Source organism: Bubalus bubalis, chromosome 14 (genome assembly GCF_019923935.1).
Source record: "Bubalus bubalis isolate 160015118507 breed Murrah chromosome 14, NDDB_SH_1, whole genome shotgun sequence".
In the NCBI taxonomy this organism is placed as follows: domain Eukaryota; kingdom Metazoa; phylum Chordata; class Mammalia; order Artiodactyla; family Bovidae; genus Bubalus; species Bubalus bubalis.
This window is the reverse complement of record NC_059170.1, coordinates 44,624,026-44,650,026: the sequence shown is the minus strand read 5'-3', so window position 1 is coordinate 44,650,026 and position 26,001 is coordinate 44,624,026. Positions and strand designations below refer to the sequence as shown.

The 26,001-nt window shown below is 46.8% G+C and overlaps 1 protein-coding gene across 1 annotated transcript in view; it reads left to right on the top strand.

Moving 5' to 3' along the window:
• Positions 1-26,001, top strand: part of SLC24A3 (solute carrier family 24 member 3) — a 430,346-nt gene that overhangs the window by 364,889 nt on the left and 39,456 nt on the right. The window contains exon 7 of the mRNA XM_006077251.4: positions 19,068-19,142. Coding sequence (XP_006077313.2) covers positions 19,068-19,142 — 75 coding nt within the window. The remainder of the gene's footprint in view (positions 1-19,067; positions 19,143-26,001) is intronic.

Sequence of the window (26,001 nt, the reverse complement as noted above, 5' to 3'; positions counted from 1 at the left end):
ATCTTAGCTGCTGAAGAGCCATTTTTCTAAACTCACTTGGTGATTACTGTGCAGGCCATGGGCCCAGAATCCTGGAATCCAGGCCTCAAATGCTGCCTCATTATCTGAGAAGGAAGTTCAAATGTGTTTGCTCTGTCAAAGTGAAGCTATGTGTTGGAGTCAGCTATTGCTGTGTAATAAGCAGTCCATAAACCTCAATTGTATGCAATAATAGGCGTTTATTTCTTACATGTCTGTTCATTCTGGGGCCAAGATTGAGACAGCAGCAGCAGCTACTCAAGGGAAGGTATCCTCATGGTGATGGCAGAAGTGCAATAAATAGGATAAGAAAATATGCCAGGATTCTAAGGTCAGAGCTGGTGAACCATCACTTTCTGCTCTCAGTCCAGTGTCCAAAGGACTTGGAAAGTTCATTCTACCTTTCATAGGAAGAACTACAAAGGTATGTGAAATAGAGTGTGGGTCCAGAGTGGAGAATCGGGGCCAATAATTCAGTCTGAGACATGGTGCTAGACCATCCAGATTTTGGAAAGAGGAAGTGAGCATATACTCACTGAATCCTGAGTTAGGTTAGTAAGGGTCATCGTTAGGTTGAATCCTGATTCGAGTGGGTGAGTTCTGGATAGTATCTGTTCTCGATGGCTGTGTAACAAACTGTACAAAAAGTTAGTGGCTTGAAACAACAACCACTGTACCTGGCTCATAATTCTGTGGGTCAGCGATTAGAGCTCAGCTCAGTGAGATGATCCTTCTGGTCTGGGCTGCTCTTGGCTGGGTTAGTTTAGTGTCTCAGGCTGGGAAGGCTGCATCTCATATTCTCCAGCAGGCTGGCTCACGTGCTGGTGGAAGGGTTCCCGCTGAGAGCTAAGCTCGAGGTCTCTAGACACCTAGGTTTGGAGCTGGTGCCCCAGAACTTCTGCTGCATCCAATGGCCCAAAACAGGTCAGCCCAGATTGGGGATGGAGGAGGGAATAGATTGCACCTCTTGATGGAAAGAACTTTATGATCTTGGGTCATGTTTGTAGTTTACCAGATAAACCCAAAATATATATATACCACGATGGGAAATTAAAATATAAGGCTTGGTCCCCATCTAAAATTTACCATATATAGTCAAATTGAGGAGCTAAAAGTACAAGTGTGAGTAGAATTCAGAGGAGGACGTGTCTGTTTCCTCAGTTTCTCCCTGTGCAGTGGGGGCATCACTGCATGCCCTGTCTTACTTGGTGAGACAAAAGCAAAACTCCAAAAGCATTTGACATTAAATAATATGCTATAATAGCAGCTAGTCATTATTAAGCCAACATCTCACCAGCAACAGTTCTCTGGGTCTGATCCAAGACCATCTCTGTGCAAGTCCCGCCCTAGCCAGTACCACCTGTCAGGTCTTTTCTGAGGGATAGAGTTGCAGCTGCTCATAACAGCTGTCAACAGCAGCTGTGGCCATAACACTAAACCACAAGTTATTACACTTTCATTTTCCCTAGGAGGCAAAGCGACTACAAACATATATTGTATCCTTTATTCCCACAGGAGTGTATTTGTTCAAGAACAGTTGGCCACAAGTGAATACAAATAGTAACTCCTTAAAATATATATCTTTTCCATGGAGTCCCAGTTTTCCATTTCATCCCACTGAGAGTTTTAATACAACACTCTCCTACTTCACATATTTTTAATCTCTTCATCTGGTTCAAATTTCTTTTGGATTTCCCTTTCTCCATATTTGTTGAATTCTATTTTTCTTCTCATTTATCTATGGGGATAGTTACTGTGGGGAGAGTTTGTCCACTTCCATCACTTTGGTCTACCGTAGCTTTGTAGGCTGTTGGTGAATTTGTTTCAGTAACAGTTATTGTTTTTAATATTGCTTGGATTTATAAAATATTTCAACTTAGTCCCTTGTGCTTAATCACTTAGTCATGTCTGACTCTTTGTGACCCCATGGACTGTAGCCCTCCAGGCTCCTCTGACCATGGAATTTTCCAGGCAAGAATACTGGTGTGGGTTACCATTTCCTCCTCCAGGGGATCTTTCTCACCCAGGGATTGAACCTGCAACTCTTGCGTCTCCTGCATTGGCAGGTGGGTTCTACCCCACTAGCACCACCTGGGAAGCCCCTTAGTCCAATAAAAATCCATCAAAATTCAGAATGAAAGGTAAGTTAATGTTTCTTGAGTACCAACTACATCCAAGCACTGCAGTAAGACTTGATGTTACCCTATTCATCCTCATGTCCTTAAAGAGGAGGGTTGTTAATAAGTTTCTGCTGAAGAAACTGAGACTCAGAACAGTGAAGCACCTTTCCTAAGTTCTAGGAAGAGAGTAAAGAAGAGCAAGAATATTATTTACATCACTTTTCCTGATGGCAAAGCTGTGACATAAGTTATACATAGATTAAGTCAGAAATTGCTGTATTTTTCTCAAAACCATCCACTTCTGTACTTGGTTTATAGCAAGTGACCCAAAATTGGGTGTTTAATTGAACAGAACCAAATCTATCTTTAGGGTACCAGGGCAACTTATATCAAGAGGAAGTGATTATTTTTTGGTCTTATACTCCTGGGTTCTGATTCCAAAGGAAATAATGAGTTGGGTTGCCCAAAAAGTTGTTTGTGCTGGTAAGGGAGCTGGATCCTACATACCACAACTGAGGATCCCACGTGCCACAGCTAAGACCCAGCAGAGCCAAATAAATTTCCTTAAAAATAGACAAAGGAATGACACATTGTAAGATGCAAGGAAGAGAAGACTAAATCATTCCTGGCCCATATTATTTTAATTGTCCCACTAAGTTAGCAGCGAATGGAACCCCATGGTACCTTCAAGTGGGAAGCATGTTCAGTTGAGTGATTTGTGAGGTACTTAACTGTCACATTCTCTGAACAAGTATAAGCACTGGGTAATGATAAGTGACAGGATTTCATAAGGAGACATGGATTCACACAGGTAGAAGCAAATGTGAAGTAACTTTAAAGGAACTTTTCATCAGCTGCCAAGTTGAACAGATACCTTCAGGAAATAGCTGCAAACATGTTCATATCACTGATGAGCAGAGAGAGACCATCAGAATAACAGTAGCAAGTTGCTGGAATAGAAGCCCCAGGCACTCCTTGCCCCACGGAGACACCGATTTGACAACAATAATACGGACCAGGTGTATGAACCATACATTGCCTGTGTGAGAACTTCAAAAACCAGTCGAAAGGTCACAGCACCCTAGGTGAGTGCAGTGCCAAAAGAGGTGCCCTGGGGCAAGTGGGAAAGTCCATCGCACTTACCTGCCGTGCTCCGTCCCCTCCCAGCAGAGAGCAGCCTAATTAGGAGAAGACTCCCCCGTCTGGCTGCCTCTCCCTCTGGAGGGAAGAGAAAGATGGAACGCATGTGCAGCGTTCTGGCTTCGTAGCGTGCTGCCCACGGGATCAGTTTCTGTCTCGCCTGACTCTGATCACTAGCAGGGAAAGCAGTAGCAACCTTGGGTGCCTGGGGGCCACTGAGAAGGAAGGTGAAGCCCCACTCCCCTCGACTTGCCAGAGGGGGCGCTCTGAGCCGGCAGTATCACAAACAGACACAAAGGGGCGCTCATGAGTAGAAACAGCGCATTTCCTCAGTTGGGAAATTATTACACATAGGAGCCTAAAAAAGAAGTGACCCCACGAAAAGTTTGAGAAATCTATACTCTCTAACTGGACTAATTGGACATGATTATCCCCTGTATAAGAACAATTTGTAAAGCCTGAGAAAAGTGTCTATTTTCTTCAAATGCCCAAATCTCAACAGAAGATCAAAAGGCATACGAAGAAACATGGAAACATGGTCAAATCATAGAACTAAAATAAATCTCCAGAACATAACCCTAAAGAAAGGGAGACCTATGGACTGTCTGATGGAAGATTCCAAATAACTATCACAAAGATGCTGAGTGGACTGAGAGAGAAAACAAATAGCTAGATGAAATCCAGTAAACACGGTATGAACAAAAGCAATATATCAACAAAGAGAGATAAACTATTAAAAAGAATCAAACAGAAATTCTATAGCTGAGGAATAAAGTAACCAAATGGAAAGATTCACAACAGGAATGTTTCGAATAAGCCAAGATACAGCAACTCTTCTCTTTCTAAATTACATTTTCAATTTTAAAGAGTCCTAAGGCCTCTTGCCTCTCCTTCTGCCCCATCTTGATAATCAAGAAGAGCAGAGGAAATAAATGTGGTAGAAACCTCATGTTGTGTACTTTCACGTTAGTGGGATTTGTGGAGAGGGAGGGTAGGTGGAAATTATGGGCTTAAAGAAGGATTTTGCAATTATCTTTCATTCTGTTATAATTAGTAAGCCTCTCTGTGGGCAATGCAGGGACTGTGTGACCACACTTTGGTCTCAGAATTCAGTGGTACAGCATTCTTGAGGACCAGAAATATGTGCCGAGTTTCTATAAATCTGGGCTGTGGGTGCTGAGATGACCCACACAGCCCCCACCCTCAGCCATGTCGAGGCTTCTCTGTGCATCTACAGGAAATCATGCAAGAGTTAAAAGCATGAACATGGCTGAGCCTGGAGGACTTTGTGCTCACTGAAATAAGCCAGACACAGAGGGATAGACCTTGTATGATCCCACTTATCTCAAGTACCCGGAGTGGTCAGATTCACGCAGAGAAGGTGGAAGGGTGGTTGCCAGGAGCTGGGGGAGGGAATGAGGAGTTAATGTTTAATGGATACAGAGATTAAGTTTGCAAAGATGAAAAAAGTTCTGAAGATGGATGGTGGTGAGGGTTGCACAACAACATTTTTTTTTTACTGTTTCAATAACTTTAAATTGATAAAGAGTCTATTCATTACAAAATTCACTGATTCCATTCATTTGTTTAATAGTTGGGATTCAAAGTGTTAAAGATTTGACTTACCCAAGTGGAACCAAACACTAAGTAATCATTTTAAGTGCCATTTCCTAAGAATGTGCCCCATGTTTCAAAATTATTGTTTGTAGCCTTCAAATGACAATACTAACATCCTACTAACGACCACATTATTCACTAATGTCACTGAACTGTACACTTAAAAATGGTGAAGATAGTAAGTCTTATACCATGTGTATTACCCCAAAAACAGAATGTAAAAAAATGCAAGCAATGTGGGATTCAGACTCTGGCAAATATGGATCTGAGTCTGCCACCTCCAGCTATGGACCTCCAGAAGTCCCTCTGCTGTTCTAGCCTCTGTTTGCCTCTCTGTAAAATGGGACTGACCATGACCTCTGCCCAGGATTGTTGAGGGAGATGGAAGATGAGACAGGTTCATTAGACACCCACTCCACAGGCACTACCTTGGATGTAGGGCTGTGGGGCGCCACTGACCTAAGGAAAGCAGAATGTTTATATTTCAGGAAAAGAATTTGAACTGCACTCTGATTTGAACCTTGCTGGGTATGGAATCGGTTGAGTTTCAGCCCCTCTGGGCACCTGGAGCATCAAGGTTGTCATTGAGGTTCAGACTAGGACAGGTGTACTCATTTCCTACCAACACTGTCAAAAATTCCACAAACTTATGGCTTCAAACAGCACAAGTTGATTTTCTGAGAGTTCTGGAGGACAGAAGTCTAAAGCTAGAGCATCGGTAGGGCTGTGTTTCTTCTGGAAGCTACAGAAGAGAATCCGATTCATCATCTTGTTTGGCTTCTGGAGGCACCGGCATTCCTTGGCTCAGGGCCCCTTCTTTGTTGCTCCAGCCCCTTGTTTCTGTCAACACGTCTCCTACGACTCCCTCTGATTCTCTGCCTGCCACACAGGAGTTTGTCTTCATGGTGAGCTGTAAGCTCCACAAGGTAGGGACCTGCCTTCCCTCTTATTTTTTCACTTGAGGCAAAACAGTCTTTCCTATAAAACACCTGCAAGCCTGGGCTTTGGAAACGGTCAGCCGGCTCCGCTGCTGGGCACCCAAGCCTGGCAGGCGGCTGTGGTCCTCGGTTTCTCACGTCTGTAAAATGGAGACATTACGTAGCCCTGCATGAGTCAGCCGGGGCTGTCTTGACAGAGCGTCACTCACTAGGGGGCTTAGACAACAGAAATTTATCTGCTTATACTTCTGGAAACCAGAAGTCTGAGATGCAGGTGTTGGCAGGATTTGTCTATTCTGAGGTCTCTCTTCTCGTCTGGTGGCCGTTTTCCTCCTGTGTCTTCACGTGGTCCTCCTCCCTCTGTATAATTTGGGTCCAGATGATACCACTTCCAGGTGGCTCAGACAGTAAAGAATCTGCCTGCAATGCAGGAGCCTCAAGAGTTCTATCCCTGGGTCGGGTTGGAAAGATCCCCTGGAGAACGAAATGGCAACCCACTCCAGTATTCTTGCCTAGAGAATCGCATGGACAGAGGAACCTGGTGGGCTAAAGTTCATAGGGTCGAAAAGAGTTGGACACGACTAAGCGACTTTCACTTCCTCTTCTTGTAAGACTCTAGTCAATGTGGCTTAGAGCCCACCCTAGGAACCTCTTTTTAACTGAATCACCTCTTTATAGGCCCCAGGTCCTGAGGTCCTGGGAGTTAGGGCTACAAAAAATATGAACCTTAGAGGGACATAATCAAGCCCCTAGTATCCACCCTGTGCAGGAATGAAATGAACTAAAGCCTGTAGAGAAAAGTCACTCGTTTGGTGCCTGGCACATGTAAATATTCAATAAAAGGCCGCTGCCGCTGCTCTTCCTTTTTGAGGAAGTTAGCCAATACTCCCTCCTACCCCTTTCTATATCTGCCATGAAATAGTTCATATGTTTAGAAGGGCAACAAATGCTCCGTGTGCTTTCCATTTCCTTTGGATTTCCCCAGTCAGCAGTTATCTTTTACTCTGGCGGCCAGGCCTAAGTGCTGAGACGTTGCCAGTTGAAAGCGATGCCTGTTGAGTTGTTTTCTCCACATGGGTGGGATTTATATGCTGCACAAGGAGGCTGCTTATCTGTTTGAAACGCTCATTACCAAGCATGCCTGACTCACCCTCTTCAGCGCGGCAGTGCTGACCAGCTTTGGTTTTCATAGACCACTGTTTTTTAATTTAACATTTATTTATTTATTTAAGTTTATTATTTATTTATTTATTTGGTCTTAGTTGTGGCAAATGGGATCTTCGTTGCAGCATGCAGGATCTAGTTCCCTGCTGCTGCTGCTGCTAAGTCGCTTCAGTCGTGTCCGACTCTGTGCGACCCCATAGACAGCAGCCCACCAGGCTCCCCCGTCCCTGGGATTCTCCAGGCAAGAACACTGGAGTGGGTTGCCATTTCCTTCTCCAATGCATGAAAGTGAAGTCGCTCAGTCATGTCCAACTCTTAGCGACCCCATGGACTGCAGCCTACCAGGCTCCTCCGTCCATGGGATTTTCCAGGCAAGAGTCCTGGAGTGGGGTGACATTGCCTTCTCCACTAGTTCCCTGACCAGGGGTCAAATCCAGGCCCCCTGCATTGGGAGCACTGAGTCTCAGTCACTGGACCACCAGGGAAGTCTCTATAGACCACTTTTGCTTTGGTTGGCTTGTGCCCTCTGACTCCTGAGATCTAGAGTCGTGTCGTTTGTAGGAAAAGGGAGAAAGTGAGTCTTGCTTTGACAGATCCCAGCTGCTGGGCTGTACCAGAATTCTGCTGGGGAGACTGTTGTCCCTCTAAGGAGGAAACGAAGGGCTTTTCAGTGTGGATGCAGATAACACAGGCCCAGCCCTCTCAATCAGCTTCCATGTCAGCTCTTTCAGAATGCCAGAAGTGATGACCCATCAGCCCTCCCAGATCCTCATCTGGATCAAAAGACATGCCAAAGTGGTCAGAGCAGCTTTGGTCATCAGACCTCAAAACATCCCAAACACCCCTCAGCAGATAAACGGATAAACAAAGGGAATAATGATCAGCAATAAAAAGGAGCAAAGTCTTGACACACACGACACAGATGAGGCTGTTTGTAGGTTAGGCCCGTAGCCCCAGCTGGGAACCCAGCTGACAGCCAGCATCAGCCACCAGCCACACCACTGAACAAACCTTCCAAGGATTCCAGCCCTCACCTTTGAGTCTCTCTAGCTAAAAGTGAGACCCAGCAATTGCACACTTCTTGTCTTATGCTGATGTGACTCTCAAAGTAAGTTTTTATTATAAATCTAAAAGAGATGTTAAAACAGAACTACTTTATAAGCAGAGTGGTAGATGGCAATACTGCTAGTGTGTGGGCTCTGAAATGGTCATAAGGAATACGTAACATCTGTTGTTATTTCTCAAAATCTCTTACATACCGGCAGGGTTTCCTTCTGCATTGTGGGGGACAGGGGATGGTTGGTAGTTCCTCATTTCTTATTGTCTGGACATACCTCAGACTAACACGGAGAAGGTGATGGCACCCCACTCCAGTACTCTTGCCTGGAAAATCCCATGGACGAAGGAGCCTGGTAGGCTGCAGTCTGGGGAGTCGTGAAGAGTTAGACACGACTGAGCGACTTCCCTTTCACTTTTCACTTTCATGCATTGGAGAAGGAAATGGCAACCTACTCCAGTGTTCTTGCCTGGAGAATCCCAGGGACAGGGGAGCCTGGTGGGCTGCCGTCTATGGGGTCACACACGACTGAAGTGACTTAACTTAGCAGCAGACTAACAGGTGGTTGCAGGCTGGGCCAGTGGTCTTAACCCCTGCCAGGTGTTAGGAATCACCTGGGAAGCTTTGAGAAATCCCAATGGCCCAGCCAGAGCTTGAATCCACTAACTCAGCATCTCTGGGGGTGGAACCTAGGCATCAGTGTTTCCTAAAGCTTCCAAGAGACTCCAATGTACAGCTCTGATTCAAAAGGTCTGGGGTGCAAAAAAAAGGGGGGACTTTCCTGGTGGTCCAGTGGTTAGGGTCCCCATTGCTAGGACCCGGGTTCTATCCCTGGTTGGGAAACTAACATCCCCCAAGCTGTGTAGTGCAAAAACAGAAAAAGATAAGTCTGACATGGGCTTGGGGATCCATTGTCAGATTCAGGTCACTCTTATGATCAGCTAAGTTGAGTAACCTTGGCAAAGGGGTGACCATATGGGCTCTTGAATTCAGACCTGGTCAAAATATGGCTCAGTCACTTTCAAACTGTGAACCTTGGGCAGGTTATGTAGCCTCAGTTGACTCATCTGTAAAATGGGATAAGTAAATGATTGGAAAGGAAAAGGCAAGTGAAGTGCAGTGTGCAGTATCTGGCTCATAAGAACCAATTTTTAAATGTTGGCTATTCAAGAAGGGACTGCACCTCAGGCCATGACCTCCTGGGAAACACTTACTCTCGGGTCCCTGAAGGCCCCAGATCTTCAGAGGGGCATTTTCTTTCCTGAGGGTGAGACAGGGTGCTCCAGGTAAAGCCATTCTGTTCCTGATGCCTCCACGCACAACGTTCCTCTCACCCCAAAATCTTAGCGTCTCTGAGGTTTTTGTGTGGATCCTTAACACGCTGCTAAGGGTCTGATGCAGGTAAAAATGATCTTTCCAGGTGGAGAGTTGAACGTTGGAGGAGCACAGGCCCCTGTTCCCGCACCACACGTGGAGTATGAGGCTGGGAGACTGCGCTCAGGCCTGCAGGCCAGGGGGTGGGCAGAGAAGGAGATGGAGAGGGGTACAGGTGGAGAGCTGAGACCCTCACGCCCTTCCCTCCCCACGTCTCAACTTTCTTCCAACCAGATAAGCGCCACATCCTTACTGTTGTACCTTCCACCCTGCACTTTGATTCCATACCTGAGCCTCTGAACCACTAAGGCACTTAGTACTCCCCCTTTACATGGTCATCCGCAAAGTGAAATTAACACAGATACTTAGATAACCTCTCCCCTCGATTTTGGATAGAAGCTGCCAGCTCTTTGGGGAAGGGGCTTTGTCGGCTGGCAGGTGTGACAGGCTGCCACAGCCTCTGCTTCACTGCTAAATGCAAATCAAGGCTGGGTATATTTTGGTGTTACCGTATTTTAATCCTCAAGATCTTTAATGCAGGGGAAACGATCTGCCAGGCATCCATTAAAGAACGGTTCTTGGGTTCAGTCTGCCATGGCTGCAGGATTGATTCGTGGGCGTCACCTGTTCTCTACCGTGAGTCACAGAAGTTACTTAAAATACATTGCCTGACAGATCGACTGGGGCCGCATGAGCCACACAGGCTAGCAGCCAGTATTTGTTAGTAAGAAAATGTCACTGCACACCCCCGAGATCAGAATGTGACCCTGCTTCCACACCTAGAGGGGCAAGTGCTTCCTTTCCAGCCTGGTGCTCCCACGGGGGGCGGCCACCCACCTTCGCTTTGGAGATGTCACAAGTCAGGTTAGTTCCTGAGATGATGCAAGTCCCATTCCACGTCAAGCAGGGGGTAGATATCTTCGCTTTGAAGTACACTGTACACATTTCCTCTCCTCTGTAACTTGATGATGCAGAGAAACGTGGCTCCTTCCAGGTGTGAAACAGACCCTTCCAAGTCCATACCCAAGCCTGTGGACTGGAAAGGAGCCGGCCCTCCTGTTTTTCCATCCTCTTTGGCTTCAGCATTTTAATTTTCAGAGAGACCAGAGGGAAATGGGACATCTTCCCCACCGTGCTCCCACTACTGGTTTCTGACAGCATGGAAAGCATCATGTAATGGAAACACTGATGGCTAATAATGCAATCATGTGCTGTAGCCAGGTTCTTACTTCCAGAAGCTTCAACTCAAATACATGGTCTTGAAGTGAAGTGAAAGTCGCTCAGTCGTGTCTGACTCTTGGCAACCCCATGCACTATACAGTTCATGGAATTCTCCAGGCCAGAATACTGGAGTGAGTAGCTTCCTCCTCTTCAGGGAATCTTCCCAACCCAGGGATCAAACCCAGGTCTCCCACATTGCAGGTGGATTCTTTACCAGCTGAGCTACCAGGGAAGCCCATACATGATCTTAACTGTCTTATTTCTGAACTCACATGATATGTATTAACTTCGTTTTCCATCAACACTTCTGGAGAAGGCAATGGCAACCCAGTCCAGTACCCTTGCCTGGAAAATCCCATGGGCAGAGGAGTCTGGTAGGCTGCCATCTATGAGGTCGCACAGAGTCGGGTACGACTGAAGTGACTTAGCAGCAGCAGCAGCCATCAACACTTCAAATGCAGAGAAGCCCCACTGCACTTTGGAGACCCCAGTCCCATGAGGATGTGTTACAGATCAAGAGAGTAAAATGATCATTCAAGCCCAGACATTGTCCTTTTGGGCATCATCATTGATAAAATGAGGAAATACTTGCCTCTGATGTGTACCTGGCTCCTAACCCAAATGATATAAATTTAAAAATAAATAAATTCACTGTGCTTTAGAATTCTTTATACTGTCTTTTCAATAGATCAAGTAGGAAAACTTGGAAGGGAGCGGGAATTTTCTGGCCTGGTTCTACACTGTACAAAAGGGTGGTTTCCCAGCATCTTTTCTAAAAATTATGCTATTTATTTATTTTTGGCTGTGCTGGGTCTTCATTGCTGCAAGGGCTTTCTCTTCGCTGTGGTGCGCAGGCTTCTCACTGCGGTGGTTTCTATGGACCTATTTATTCTTTTTCAGAATTTTCTTTTCCCCTGTAGGTTGTTACAAAATATTGACCTTAGTCCCCTGTGCTACACAGTGGGTCCTTGTTGGTTATCTATTTTATATATATTAATGTATCTGTTACTCCAAAAATCCTAATTTATCCCTCCCTCCCTTTCCCCTTTGGTTACCCTAAATCTGTTTTTCGTGTCTGTGGATCTGGGTCTGCCCAGTAAGTGTTGCATTTTTAGATTCCACATATAAGCATTACCATGTGATACTTCACTACTGGGTGTATATCTAGAGAAAACTATAATCTGAAAAGACACATGCACCCCTATGCTCACTGCAACACTATTTGCAACAGCCAGGACGTGGAAGCAACCTAAGTGTCAACTGGCAGATGAATGGATAAAAAAGGTGTGATGTGTATAGACAATGGGTTGTATTTTTGAGCTTACAAAATGTGTGTGTGTGAATGCTTACTCAGATTATTGGATCATTGTGTAAATCCATGGTTAGGGTTAAAGCAGACACTGCAGGTGTCCCCTCCCATGACCCCTCATCCTCACCTTTTGAGTTCCCACTGGCCTGACTTTCCCGTGCCAGAGCCTGCATTCCTCTATCTTCGGGCTCTTCTTGGCCAGGGAATCAACATTCTGGTTGCAGCCCTCAAGCAGTGACTGGTGGAAGTAGGTGGATAAATACCCCAGCTCACTCTCCCCTTGGAGGAGATAGGGAAGAGGCATGTTCTCCAGGGTCCCTCAGAGCACCCGACCAGATCACGCCCCATCAGGATAGCACCCGCCCCCAGGATAACGCCCCACCAGGATTTCGCCCCAGTCACCTGCTGCTGTCTTTATCTTTTCATTACCTGCCTCACTTTCCCCAACAGTGTTTCGTAGAATCACTTCCCAAATAAAGTATATGCACTCAAATCTTGCCCTGGGCTCTGATTCTGGGTGAATCCAAGAAAACACATCTGATGACCTGAAATTACCCTAAATGCCCTTCTTTTATAGGTAAACTCATATAGTCCCTAGTGCTGGAGCGACAATGTCTGGCAGTGACCACAGGCCCCACGCCCGTTCCCAGGAGCACAAGCCCACACAGTCCTTCCTTAAGGTGGCTCCGTCTCCCTGAGAATTCTGATGAATGCAAGAACACTCTGAGCTGCCAAGTTTTGAAGGCCTAGCAGGCCGCATTTACATCCAACATGAGAGCTCCTGCTAAATGTTCTAAACGATTGGGAAGGTGCTTCTGCATCCTGGGCACTTCGGATCATTCGAGCGTCCCTGACGGTTGTTCGGTTCCGTCAGTGCAGAGCCATCAGGAGACTGCTGTATGCCTGCATAGTCCCAGCGTGGCCTCGTCTTTATTTAAATATGTCTCCAAGAGCAGCTTCTTCACTTGTCATTTGTTTTCCTTACATGAAACTAGAACTCAGAGTGGGTTTCCTTAGGAAAAATGTAAAATTTAAAATATGAATTCACTTTCTGTTCCTGTTTGCAAAGAGTAGTAAGAGGACATTCATAGTATTTTGCAGTTTATTATTGTCTTTTTATATGGCCTGACTCTGACTGTCCATTCTCAGTAGAAAATTTCCAGAAAGCAGGAGCCATTTGTATTTCGGCAACTTTTCCCAGGATTGAAGCATTTTGAACGGGTACTTGAATAATGAACAGACAGTAGTGTCCACCTGTCCCTCACCTGCTCTGGCCCCCAGCACCACTGGATGCCCTCAGACCATGTGAGGGATACCCTAGAACCCCAGCCTTCCTCCAAATCTCATGGCTGTCTTGCTTGAGATAAGAATTGGCTGTGGGATCTGTGTCAGCTCAAAAGCTTGGAACAAGACTAATGTTATGATTTTCAAATCCCTTTTCCATGAAATTTGTGTGAAATAACAACATTTCTCTGAAATGATAGCAGTTTTATGTTTATATCATGTAACTTATGGTGTTCTGCCTGCTTAAACGGGTTTTTAAAAAGGCAAAGTGTTCATGAGTTGAAGGTATTTATTCTTTTTAAAATGTGTCCACGATGTCAAATCCCATTCTCCATCAAGGAAAAAATATTAAATTGTATTATATATGCCATCTATCCACATGTATGATGTACATGTATCACCATATATATCAATAGATATATATAGATTTGCAATACAAATCCATACACAGAAAATATATAGTTCTATCATAAACAATTAATTTTAACTCCCTAGCAGGAGTCAGAATTCCAAATGATCACTCAGCATTTGAATACATGAGGAGGTGTTTTCCTCTGTTTTAGAAGTATGGGTTTGTTTTTTTTTTTCTTTTCGCCTCATGTCACTCTGAAATTAAATGAAATTATAAGCAGGAAACTGAAGCTGCATATTCAATAGAAGAAGTGCGAAATGCACTCCAGAAATAGAAGAGAAATATCAAGATGCAATTCCAGCTGGGAGGGATTCCTAGAGCAAAAGGGTAAGAACAGAGCCTCTGGCTTTAATTTACAGAGGAGTCTGCCAGTGACGACCTCTTACAGTTCTCGCTGTTTGTATTATTGATTAATGAGGTCAAGGGCAGCGTCACTCACTGCTGACTTTCTCTGGGGACCCGTGTTCACTCTGCAGAGTGCTCCAGAAGATGCTGTCTGCCGGCAGATGCCAAAGAGCCTCCCATGTTGATGCAAGGGTGCTGACAGATCCCTCTGTGCCCATGGGTGCATTCGGGGCCTAAGTCAGATGGTTGCTGGCCTCCATCTAGAGATAAAAGCCCCCCCACCGAGAAGCAGAGAGAGTGGCTTGGACCCAAATAAATATCAGTGTATCCATGTCTGTGGAAAAGCTAACACTTCCATCACCAAACAATGAGCTGTGTTGCTGTTAAAAAAAAAAAAAAAAAAGAAGGAAAGCAAAAACTACCTAAATGGAATAGTTTCCGAGTTTTCTCCTTCCCTCCTGGGATATGTCCATAGCACATCCATATCCCTGTCTGCAGTCTCTGTGGTCACTCCTTCTGCCTTGATTTCTTGCTCGGGCTCTCTTTAAAGCAGTGTATTTTTATATTGAGCTGTGAGTGTGTGAAAGTGTTTTAGTCACTTGTGCGTGTCCAATTCTTTGCACCCCTATTGACTGTAAGCCCACCAGGCTCCTCTCCGTCCATGGAATTCTCCAGGCAAGAATACTGGAGTGGGTAGCCATTTCTTCCTCTAGGGGATATTCCTGACCATGGATTGAAGCCATGTATCCCTCACTGTGGGCAGATTCTTTACCATCTGAGCCACCTGGGAAGCTGTGATCACTGCTTTTTGATCTCTCACCAAATGCCCCTGCCAAATGGCTTGAAGTCATGGAGAAAAGAAGACCTCCATGCGGGATGTGACAGATGGGTGTCTGCTTTCACCCTGCCTCTGTTTACTCACAGTAGCATAGTGTGTGGGGTCAGGACCATGAGATCCAAGCTTTCAGGTTCAGATCCCAGCCCTCATCCCACTGCTAGTTGAACTGTTGTGTTCAAGACTTCAACTTGGCCATGCCCACACTGCCAGCCAGTGAGGGTGGCAGTGCCCACCTTACTGGTTGCTGTAGGACTGAATGAAATAAACCTTCCGGGTCCTCTTGTTTGCAGGAAGTGTCAGATAAGTCTTTTTATTGTGGTGAGGAGTGGTCACAGAAGAGGAAAGTAGAGGACACCAGGTCATGGTTACAGCTTTCACTATAGATGCTGCAGAATCAAGGATGCTTTAATACCCTTGAGAGTGTGGAGAATTATTCTTCTCTGGTTCGACTCCTTTCTTGTCCTCCAGTTCATTGCTTCTATAGAAAAAACATTGGTTTTGCCAAAATAGACTCACAGACATAGAAAACAAACTTGCAGTTACCAAAAGGGAAAGGGGGTAGGGAGGGATAAATTAGGAATTTGAGATTTAACATATACATACTGTTTGTATGAAACAGGTAACAGGGACCTACTGTGTAGCACAGGGAACTATGTTCAATATCTTGTAATAACCTGTAATGAAAAAGAATCTGAAAAAGAATATATATATATATATAAAACTGAATCACTTTACTGTATACCTGAAACATTATAAATCAACTAAATTTCATTTTTTTAATTTAATAAATAAAATTTTTTTAATTGGTTTTGGTAATTGTAGGCTTTGAATCTAGAGCTGAAACATGGAGATGGTCTATACATTAAAAACTATTCTATTTATAAAGAGATGCAGTAGATCAGTATCCAGGCAAATCTGACATTTAGACCTAATGGGATGTGTATTTCTTAGAGCAGTAAATCTAAATGGATAACTTGCATTACACTTTCTCATTTTTATTTTAGTTTTTATTTTCATTAAAGTTATACACACAGAGCTTAAAGAGGCAACCAGTTCCAGGCAGCTTATTATGAAAGACAGCCCCCTCCTGCCCCGCCAGTGCCAGCCTGCCACCCTTCAGAGGCAACCGCTTTCCACTAGTTTGGTTGTTCCTGATACTCACTCTGTGTCTCCAGATCAGGTGCTTCTAGAGCAGTGACTTGACCTTTCAGTTTCGAGTGTTCTCCAAGGCTTTACAGTCTGGAGGAGGAGGGCTAAGGTCTTTTTCAGCCCTGCTCACCCCGAATGCCCAGCCCTCCATCCTCATCAAACACTTACACCATTAATTTACTTAGACAGCAGTCTACACTGCGTTTATTATGACTGTGTGACCACTGTTTATTGCTCAGCCAATACCAGCAATGATTCATCTTCCTTTCCTGCACGACTCTGTGTTTCCCCATGGTGTATGGTTGTCTCTGTTGCTGTTGTTCACTTGCTTAGGCTGCAGTGCTCTGTCCCCAGCGCTGTCCAGTCTCCTTCCTGTGGGTCCGGAACCATAATACATCCCATTGATTTTGTCCTCCTGGCGCCATTTCTGTTGTGTCTTCTGACCAGTTGCAAAATTTCTTTTAGAATCTCCTCTTACCATCTCTCTAGAATCTTCTTTCACCACCATTCTGGAGATCTTTCCTTATTACAATAGATTTTTGTTGTTTGATGTAAGGATTTATTTTGCCAACATTCTATGTAACAAGTGTTTTACTCCCTGATTTTAGTGGAGCAATCTTCTAGTAGCTTTTTGGAAAAGGATATGTAGGAAGTAAATTTTTTGAGATAATTGACTTTTATTTTTGTTCTCCTCTCACACTTAATGAGCAATTTGGTCAGGTGTAGAATTCCAGGTTGAAATCATTTTCCTTTCTAATTTCAAAGTTACTCCTCCATTGTCTTCTAGCTTTCAGCTCTCTGGCTGAGAAATAAAATATTATTCTTTGTATATGATCCTGTTTTTCTCTCTCCAGTGACTTCTAGGACTCTTTTATGGTTCCAGTATTCAGAATATTCACAATGATATGCCTTGGTGTGCATCTTTTTGTCCTTTGTGTCAGAAAAATGGAAGTCCTTAACTTCTGAGAACTTTCCTTTAATTATTTATTCAATCATTTCCTCTCCTCTGTTTCTGAAACTTCTCTTCTGTAAATGCCAGGTCTCCTGCCTCAGATAAGCTGGGGGATGTACAGTCACTGGTCTATTTGAAGTGAGGGAAGAAGTTTGCAGTTAAATAAAAAATTTTTTTTTTTATTTTATATCGAAGGATTGTTGATTAACACTGTTGTAATAGTATTAGGTGGGATTAAATTCTTCAACAGTCTTGCCGCCATCCTGTTTTCAGGCCACCTTTACCACCACTTTTAGAGCTTGGTCCACTGCCAGCTGAAAGACTTTGATTGTTCAATTGTTCTGCTTTCCAGCTCAAAATTTTGTTGCTCTGATCAATTCTTCTAGTCTCTTTCTCTCCCAGGTTTATCTCTTGTTTAAAAAAAAAAAAAAATCCCTTTGCTGTAACCCTGTTACAGTATAACAAGAAACAGCAGAAGTACTGGGGTGTTTAGTCCACCTATCTTTAACTAGAAATCCGAGTGATCTTTAAGAAAATTCAGAGTTGATACTTGCCACGTGTTTTAAGTCCATTTGCTTAATTATAATAAATTTTGAAATATTCACCACCTTTTATGACCTGATGGAACATGGACAATCTAGTCCAATTTGTCCTCTTCCTTAGATGGTGAGTGGCGGCCACAGGCTCAAAGAGTAAACAGTCCAGGGAGAGATGATAAAAGGCTGGAGAGGACACTCTGTTCTAAAGAGATTCTCGTGGCGCAAGTCCTTTTCTTGACAAGCCCTTCATCTGAAACTTGGATCTGCAAATACCAAACCAAGCAAGGCAAAATTAGCACAGAAAATACTCAGTGTCCCTACAGTGGTGGAAGAGTGTGTTAACAGAAAGAGGCTGGCCTCGTTATTCATTTTTAGCTCTATTTAAACCATATCTTTCATGTTATTTGAATCCAGAATACCCTCTCTGGTTTGGCTTTGCCCTGATCTTTTCTTTACAGCTGGACCCAGTCATCCAGGAGGGAAGAGACACCAAAGGTGGCGTTCCTGGAATCCCTTTTCCAGTTGTCTTTGGTCCCTGTTCTTATCGTAGCTCAGAGTGGCATTTGCTGTGTCCTTTTCCGCTTATGAGGCAAGGGCAAAGGCAGCTAGATGAGTCCTGTGGCCATGGGGTGGCTGACACTTTCCTAGGGAGGTGGGAGGGAGTGAGAATGACAGCCCAGGGGGCACCTCCGACCTGGGACTCTCCCAGGCTCCTTTTGCAGCGAGTCTGCAAAAATGGACCTTCTTTGCAAAACAGAGGGAAAATGCCAGGTTTCCCTCCATGAAAGACTTTGAAGGACTTACCCAGGGGAGAGGACTCTCCTCCAGAACAGGGCCCCCCACCCACAATGCCCTGCCCGTCCCCTCCCCTCCTGCGGCGCCAGGGGTCTCCTTCGCCTGCAGGAAGTCCACACACAAGAGGCCAAGGCTGCCTAGTCTCCAGCAAAGTGTCCACTGGTCTCAGCAGAGCCACCACCTCTAAGACAGCATTTTCTCCACATCAATAGGCAAATCAATCTTTTAAAAATTCTGATTAAGCCAGAGGTCAAGTGCCAACAAGGCCAGGCATATCACAGAGATGAGAGAAGAGGCTGGGGGCCTTCAGAAGGGCATGCCCAGCTCTGGGCAGAGTGCTGGCAGGAACAGCAAGTCAGTAGGCTCCTCCCTTCTCCTTGGCATCAGGGATACCGAGGCTGGCGGATTCCTGGGAGACTTCGACCTGGTTTTGCAGAACCTTCCTCAGATAGTCCATCTAACCCAGCCTTGCCTCTCCTTTGGGGGCCAGATCGGAGTAACAGCTGGGCAGCCCTCCCCCTTCCCCCACTCCCTCCCTGTCTTCTCTCCTGGGCATCTCCCCGTAATGAAGTCCTGGCAGGTTCAAACCCATCTTGGCACCTGATTTTCAGGAGACCAGACTACTGTGCCTGAAGACCTTGAGTGAATTCCTTCGACTGGCAGATGGACTGGGCCTCAGGCAGAGAAAGAAGCGCTGAGCTGTATCTGGGTCGTCACCGGCTGCAACGCTAGAGCTGGGCTGTGTCCCTCGCACGGTCCGTGTCCTGTTTCTCACCTGCCGCCCCTTCCCCCCAGGTCGTGGCTCTCTCCTCCTGGTGCCTGCTGAGGGACTCCATTTACTACACGCTGTCCGTGGTCGCGCTCATCGTGGTAAGTGTGTGCCGGGCACCTCGCCTCTTCTCTCCCGATCACCCTTCTCAGCTCGGGGCAACCTGGGACTCCTCCAGGTGGAACAGGTGCATAGAGGCAGGTGCTCTGGTCACCCAGAACCCAGCCCGATGGTTCCGGTGCTCAGAACAGGAGGTGGCTCTGCTCACCTGGCTCCATGAGCGTCCCTGCTGCTTTCCTGGGATTCTCATGATCCTTTGCTCTCACCTTCCTCACAGGCTCCACTGTAACTCACTGCAGTGTCCCTGGGTATCGACCTTCCTTCCTCATCCTGCCTGTCCCACACTCCCTGTGGCCATTACCACCTTCATGGGGACACCCACACTGTGTCCCTAGTGGTGGGTGTCTCTACTGGACACCTTCATGTCCCAGGTCCAAGTGTCTCTACACGTAGAATGATTTCCCCAAGGCTGGACCTCCTCCTGTATTCCAGCCCCCCACTCCCATCCTAGCCACCTAGCCTGGGAAGGATATTAAACAGATCTTCCCCCAGTTCCCAACATATGCATTGCTTCATTGTCCTATGGATTTTCACTTTGTAAAGATCTCTGCAGTGTGCCCCCTGTAGCCCATCTTACTTGAGGCTCTTTTTATCTCTGGCCCGAACTGACAGAGCTCATTGCAGAGTATAACGTAACACGTAGCATCACTGCCAGCCACCCCCTACCTACCACCTCCATCAGTCCTCAGAGCCATGCAACTGCTGTCTCTACAAAGAACACCTGCAAATAACAGTCCTTTGTTTAAATGAGCAGTGGCTCCAGGTCTCCTGTGGGGACAAACCCAGGCTGAGCCATCCAGGAATAGAAGGGCGGCAAAGCAGAAAGAACGCTGACGAGGGTGGGAGCTCTGACTCCTGGTCGTTCTCTCACTCGCTCTCATGACCTTAGAGGAATCAGTCTCTCCAGGTCTTAGTTTTCACACCTACCGGACAGGAATAGATCCGCTCGAGGATTTACTTACCTGTTTACAAAGCCTTTACCTGTACAGTATTTCATTGTAAATCTCTATGCAAATAGGGCTTCCCTGGTGGCTCAGATGGTAAAAAAGCTGCCTGCAATGCAGGAGACCAGGGTTCAATCCTTGGGTCGGGAAGATCCCCTGGACAAGGGAATGGCAACCCATCCAGTGTTCTTGCCTGGAGAATTCCATGGACCGAGGAGACTGGTGGGCTACAGTCCGTGGGGTCACAGAGTTGGACACGACTAGTGACCAACACATACACACATGCAAATAAGTCAAAAGTGACATTTAATACAAGACTTTGCCCAAGGAATCAGGTGGGTACTTCAGTCAATAGCAAATCCTACAGCAAAGATCTTGGGTTTACAACCACAGCCCCCACATTCCAAGGGTGACAGAGGATCAGGAGAGTGGAGACCAGCCCCAAGGAGGAGCAGGGCTCAGACGCCCACACTGGGATGAACACACACTCCGCTGTATAATTCCCAGTCAGCAGACTTGAGGACACCCATGAGCTCTGTGTTCTTGTACCTGTGGAAAAGGCTCAATCACCCCGGATCTAGAGGCCTCCGTTCACCCAGCCCAGACTGCTGAAACATGCTTTGCAGGAGCTCTGTCCTGCAATGTCCCACCTGGTATAGATCACATGCGCTCAGCTCTTCTGCTGTCAAGGTATTTTAGGATGATTTGTGAAAGTCATATTTTTCAAGAGATGTATTGGGGGGGGGTGGTAATGAAAGTAGTTCTCCACTTTGTTGAATTCTAGAGAGATGCCCACCCACCCCCACTAGAGACAAGGAAATGAGACAGAACAGTGAAGTCCAAGACCCACCCCTACCCCAGGAGCAAGGACTCCGTGATGTCCGCACCTGTCAGTAGACTCGCGGATATCAGCTTCACTCCATTTTCACATAGACGCCTCCTAGAACTGTGTGTGAAATAATCTGTCTTCTGTTAAGTGTATCTGGACGTGTTTGAGACAGAACAAATATATCGTCGCTAATGACTTGTGAAGAAGTGAGGCAATTTTGCTTCCTTGGGCTGCGGGTGATGCTCACGCGAGCAGGGTCTTTGAGCAAAGCAGTCACCTACTGTGGATGAATCAGAGCTGAGCCAGCTGGGCATGGGGCGCCGGCAGCTCTGTGTTCCCTTCAGTGGCGACAGTCAACAGCAAGTGACTCTGTGCTGTGACCTAGAGACTGGACTGGGTATTTACTGAGCCAACGTCAAGCCTAGATTACTATGATCTTGAGAAAAATTACCTTTCTCCACTGTTAGGAAGTATGGAAAAGAAAACGTCTGAATAATGGGGGTTTGGTCCTGGTTCTTTTGACTTTAATGGTGTCCCTCCAAATTCAGCAGCACTGACATGCCCTGCGTGCCTCTCAGAAACATGCAACCCAGAGGTTTTTAATCCGGTAGGGCCTGGGGTTGGACCCAGCAAACTTCAGTTCAACCAGGATCTTCCGTCATGATTCTGATGCCAGCAGCGCCCACTGCACTTGCAGAAACTCAGTCTCAAAGACAGTCGGATACTATTTCCTCAGATGTTCACCTGCTGCGGGGCAGGTGTCATCTCCAATACACTTGGAGAGCTGCAAAAGGGAGGCATCATGGCAGCTTGGTGGTCTGGATTTCTGACAGCTGTTTGTTGTTGGAGACCTTTTCACATGAGACTTTCAAACAGCACGAGGAGCAAAACAGTCTAATACCCGAAGAGCAGTACTTAGCAAAGGAGGGTTCTCGGTGTCCCCAGACCCCTTCCATGCGCCAGCCCCAGGCTTCTGCTCCACATGCTGTATCTTTCTGTCAAGGTTTCCTAGTCTCCTCCTTCTATGTGTCCCCTAGTGTCATGGTAACATCATCACTTTTGCAGGGGGGCGGGGGTGGTTCCTTGCATAACACAAAGCTTTTCCATTGGACCCTGCAATGGGCACTGAAAAGTCCTGTACTTAGAAGCTCTCCTCCTACCCAGAAAGAATTACCAACCAGCCAAATAATTAAGCTCTTTGGGTTTGTTCTTTCTACTCTCTCCCCTTTTTACGGTTCTGAAATGTTCAGAAGATGGGCCTCCGAGGTGCCACAATGAAGAGCTCATTCACCTGGAGGGCAAGTCCCAACCAAGAGGGACCAGATGCTGCTTCTAAATACACTTGCTCAGGCAGAGCGGCCCTGAGGACGATCCGTAAGGGCTGGGGATCTGAAGCACTGGGAAAGTCGACTTCTCTGACAGACTTGGGGCCCCTGGGCCAGGGAGAGCTGATAGGGTGCTCCTACCTGGACTGCTTGACAGCTGGCCTGGAGGCTGATGCAGAGGCCAGGCCCCAAAGCACAAACACAGCAGGGATGTTCTGAAGCCAGCAGAGCTTCAAACAGTTAGCTTAGAGACAAGGAGCTCCGTTCGGTGTCTGGGAGGCACCTACCCTTTGCTCTCTGCTGTTTTCTAGTTTGTTTCTATGTTGCTGATGTTCAAGCCCACCTCCTCTGAAGCATATAGTGTGAGCCACTCAGTGCCCTTCTCCTGCCTCGTCAGGTGCCCACTTTAGTCCTGGGGACACTCTACAGGGACGCATCGGCCCTGGAGAAGCCATACGTGGCCCAGGAGGCTCGCCCCATGACTTGGGTCTCTCTCTGCAAGAGAGATGTCACCGTTTAGGTCCTGAGAGAGTCCTGGCTGCTGTCCCATGCCTGATGACACGCCCATCTGAAGGATAGTCCACAGGCCCTCACAGGCCCTCTGGCTGCCTCTCTCTCACACCAAGGACCCACCCCCAACTGACTGTGAGAGTTCTGGCCTCCTTGTCTGCTTTCTCCAAATTCCAGCAGGCCAGATAGTTTCCGTTATTGAAATGTTACTGTAATTTACATAATCATGTAATTTACATAAATGCAAATGATTCATTTCATCATCAATCTAACAGCTGCCCTAAAAGGAATGCTTTATTTTTACCCTTCATCTCTGCTTCAAGATCAAGGATTTTGAGCATCAGGAGAAGGGAAGCTTGGCTAGGGTGGGGGTAGCCAGGGACCCCATGAGACAGGCTCCAGATAACTTATCGGGGTTCCCAAATCCAGCCTGGGGGGTGCTTCCCTCCTGGAGAAGAGCCAAATGGGCCTTGGCAGTTGGGCGGCCCCAGGGGCAATCTAAGTGCTGGCACAGCAGAAAGAGCTTATCTGAGGTAACGCTCCCCCCCACTCAATGCAGCCCCCAACTCTGAAGGCGATTCCATGGGGACAAAGAGAGACAGGTGAGCTGACCCAACCACCAAAGACAGCCTGGAGGGCACTGTCCCATATGGTACCACCAGGCAGGTGAGCCTTTGGGGTCTTTTTTTTTTAATTTTATGCTGGGGTGTAGTTGATTCACAATGTTGTGCCAGTTTCAGGTGGACAGCAAGTGATTCAGTTATACACAGACATGTATCTGTTCTTTTGCAAATGCTTTTCCCATTGAGCCATTGAGCTTTGGAAAGCCAGCTAGCGAGACCATGGAGCCGAACCTTATTTCATTAATTTCAGTGCATGCGGCCACGTGTGGCTAGCGCCTATCGTCTGGATAGCGTGGATGTGGAGAGCAAACCCTTCCATGGGAAGTGTACCCACCTCCTCACCCTTTTAACAAGCACAGGCTCCATACTTCTCAGGACTGAGCACAGCACTGGGCCTGACGATGAAGGCTCCCTAGTTCAATGCTCATGACCTCTCGAGCTGCTGTGATAGCAGTCCCATTTTACAGATGGTAACACCAAGGCTCTAGAAATCCAAGGATTTCCCCGAGGTGAGGTAGCTGCCCCCCACTCAGGTCTCCCAGAGCAAGAAAAGAAGATGCACAACTATATAAGCCCAGCAAAGAATTCGGGTTTTTCATCCAACAAAACCGGCCTCATGCAGTCTGATTTTACTGCACCTAACATGCATCTGCCTCTACAGAAGCGCCCGAAACACCTCTTTACCCGGAGACTGAACATCAGCCTCCCTCTCCTGGGAGTCTTTCATTAAGATGACTCATCTTCCGTGATCCAGAAGCCATCTCTCCCCCTTCTGTGAGAGGAGGGACACTGGGCACCCACAGGGATGGCCGTCCTCTGGGCCCTGGCCTCCGTGGCCTGTCCCCACCGGGCCCCTTCCTCTCGCTCCAGCCTGGAGACCCTGAGGTCCTCATGCTCACGGTTCCATTTCAGGGCCCGGCAAAGTGGGAATGACTGTGGCAGCCAGAAGATTCTCACAGGGAAGGATGTGGAGAACGTCCAATTTCCTCAAACAAACCAAAGGGCCCCCTGTTCCCCTAATCCCTGCCCAGGTTCTGCTCAAGCCCTGCCTTTACACCAGCTATCCTTGCCACCCTCCCTTAGCCCCCACACCGTCAGGTCAGCCCGCTGGCGATCTCACGTGGGAATTCCTGTTTACCCTTCAAGTGGAAACTATATCCATGCCTCACGGCTGTTTTCCAGTGTTTCCCATCTGACTCCTCTTAGAGGGAATAGCCGCGGCCCCAGAGCCTGGGAAGGCAGGCCTCCAAGACGGCACATCTCCTGAGGGCACCTGTAGCCGAGGAAGGAGAATCCGCAGGGAGCAGTTTCCCTTCCCAGCGGGGAGGATGTTCAAGGTTTCAGGCTCTTCAAAGAGAATGATGGTGTTGATTTTCTCCTTTTACTTTCACTGCTTAAAATTCTGATGGTGCCAGTGATTATGATTCCAGCTACAAGGTCTCAGCTTCAGCAAGGCAGCCACCCGGCCGTGGTTACCACCTACAACCAGCCAACCCGAGGCCACCGAACAGTGCGGGGCCAGCCCAGCCCCTCTCTCCGGCTCACTGGCCTGCAACCCCTGGCGGTCCATTCCCTGGTGTCCCATCTCGAGTATCTGGGATGCTCTGTCATCCAGGGAGTCACATGTCTGATGGAAGCCTGTCTCTGGGAAGAATTCTAGACCACATGCCAACACTGAAAAGCTGGTTTCCATGGTAGCCCATCTATTTCCCAGAGGCCTGGAGGAAAAGTGTTTTTTTCATATTCACTCCTGTGAATTCCCGTTTAGCTGGTCCCTGGAACACCTGGAAAGCCTAGGGTGAAGCCTGAGGTCGATCTGGAGGAACCACATGTGGGTCAAAGGGCAGGACCAGCTCTGCAGCAAATCTGGGGCGACATGTGTTACAGGGGATATCGTGGGCCTGGTTTCAGCCAAACAGCAAAGAACAGAAAGCTACCTCCCCAAGTAGTTGCTGTTCAGTCGCTAAGTCATGTCGGATTCTATGTGATCCCATGGACTGCAGCACAGCAGCCTGTCTTTCACTATCTCCTGTCAGATTCATGTCCATTGAGTCAGTGTTGCTGTCTAACCATCTCATCTCTACTCCCTTCTCCTTTGGCTTTCAATCTTCTCCAACATCAGGGTCTTTTCCAATGAGTTGGCTCTTCGAATCAGGTGACCTAAGTATTGGAGCTTCAACTTCAGCCTCAGTCCTTCCAAAGAATATTCAGTTGATTTCCTTTAGAGTTGACTGGTTTGATCTCCACGCAGTCCAAGGAACTCTCAAGAGTCTTCCTCAGCACCACAATTTGAAAGCTTCAGTTCTTCAGCGCTCAGCCTCCCTTACTGTCCATCTCTCACATCCCTACGTGATTACTAGCAAAACTATAGCTTTGACCATAGGGACCTTTGTCTGCTTTTCAATACGCTGTCTAGGTTGGTCACAGCTTTTCTTCCAAGGAGTAAGTCTTTTAATTTCATGGCTGCAAGTCACCGTTGGCAGTGATTTTGGAGCCCAAGAAAATAAATTGTCACTGCTTCCTGAAGGCTCCGCTGCAACATCCGGGAAAAAAAGGGAAGGTCAGCTCGAGGTCAGCTCCATCCGCACCCTAGTAGGGCCAGTGATCGC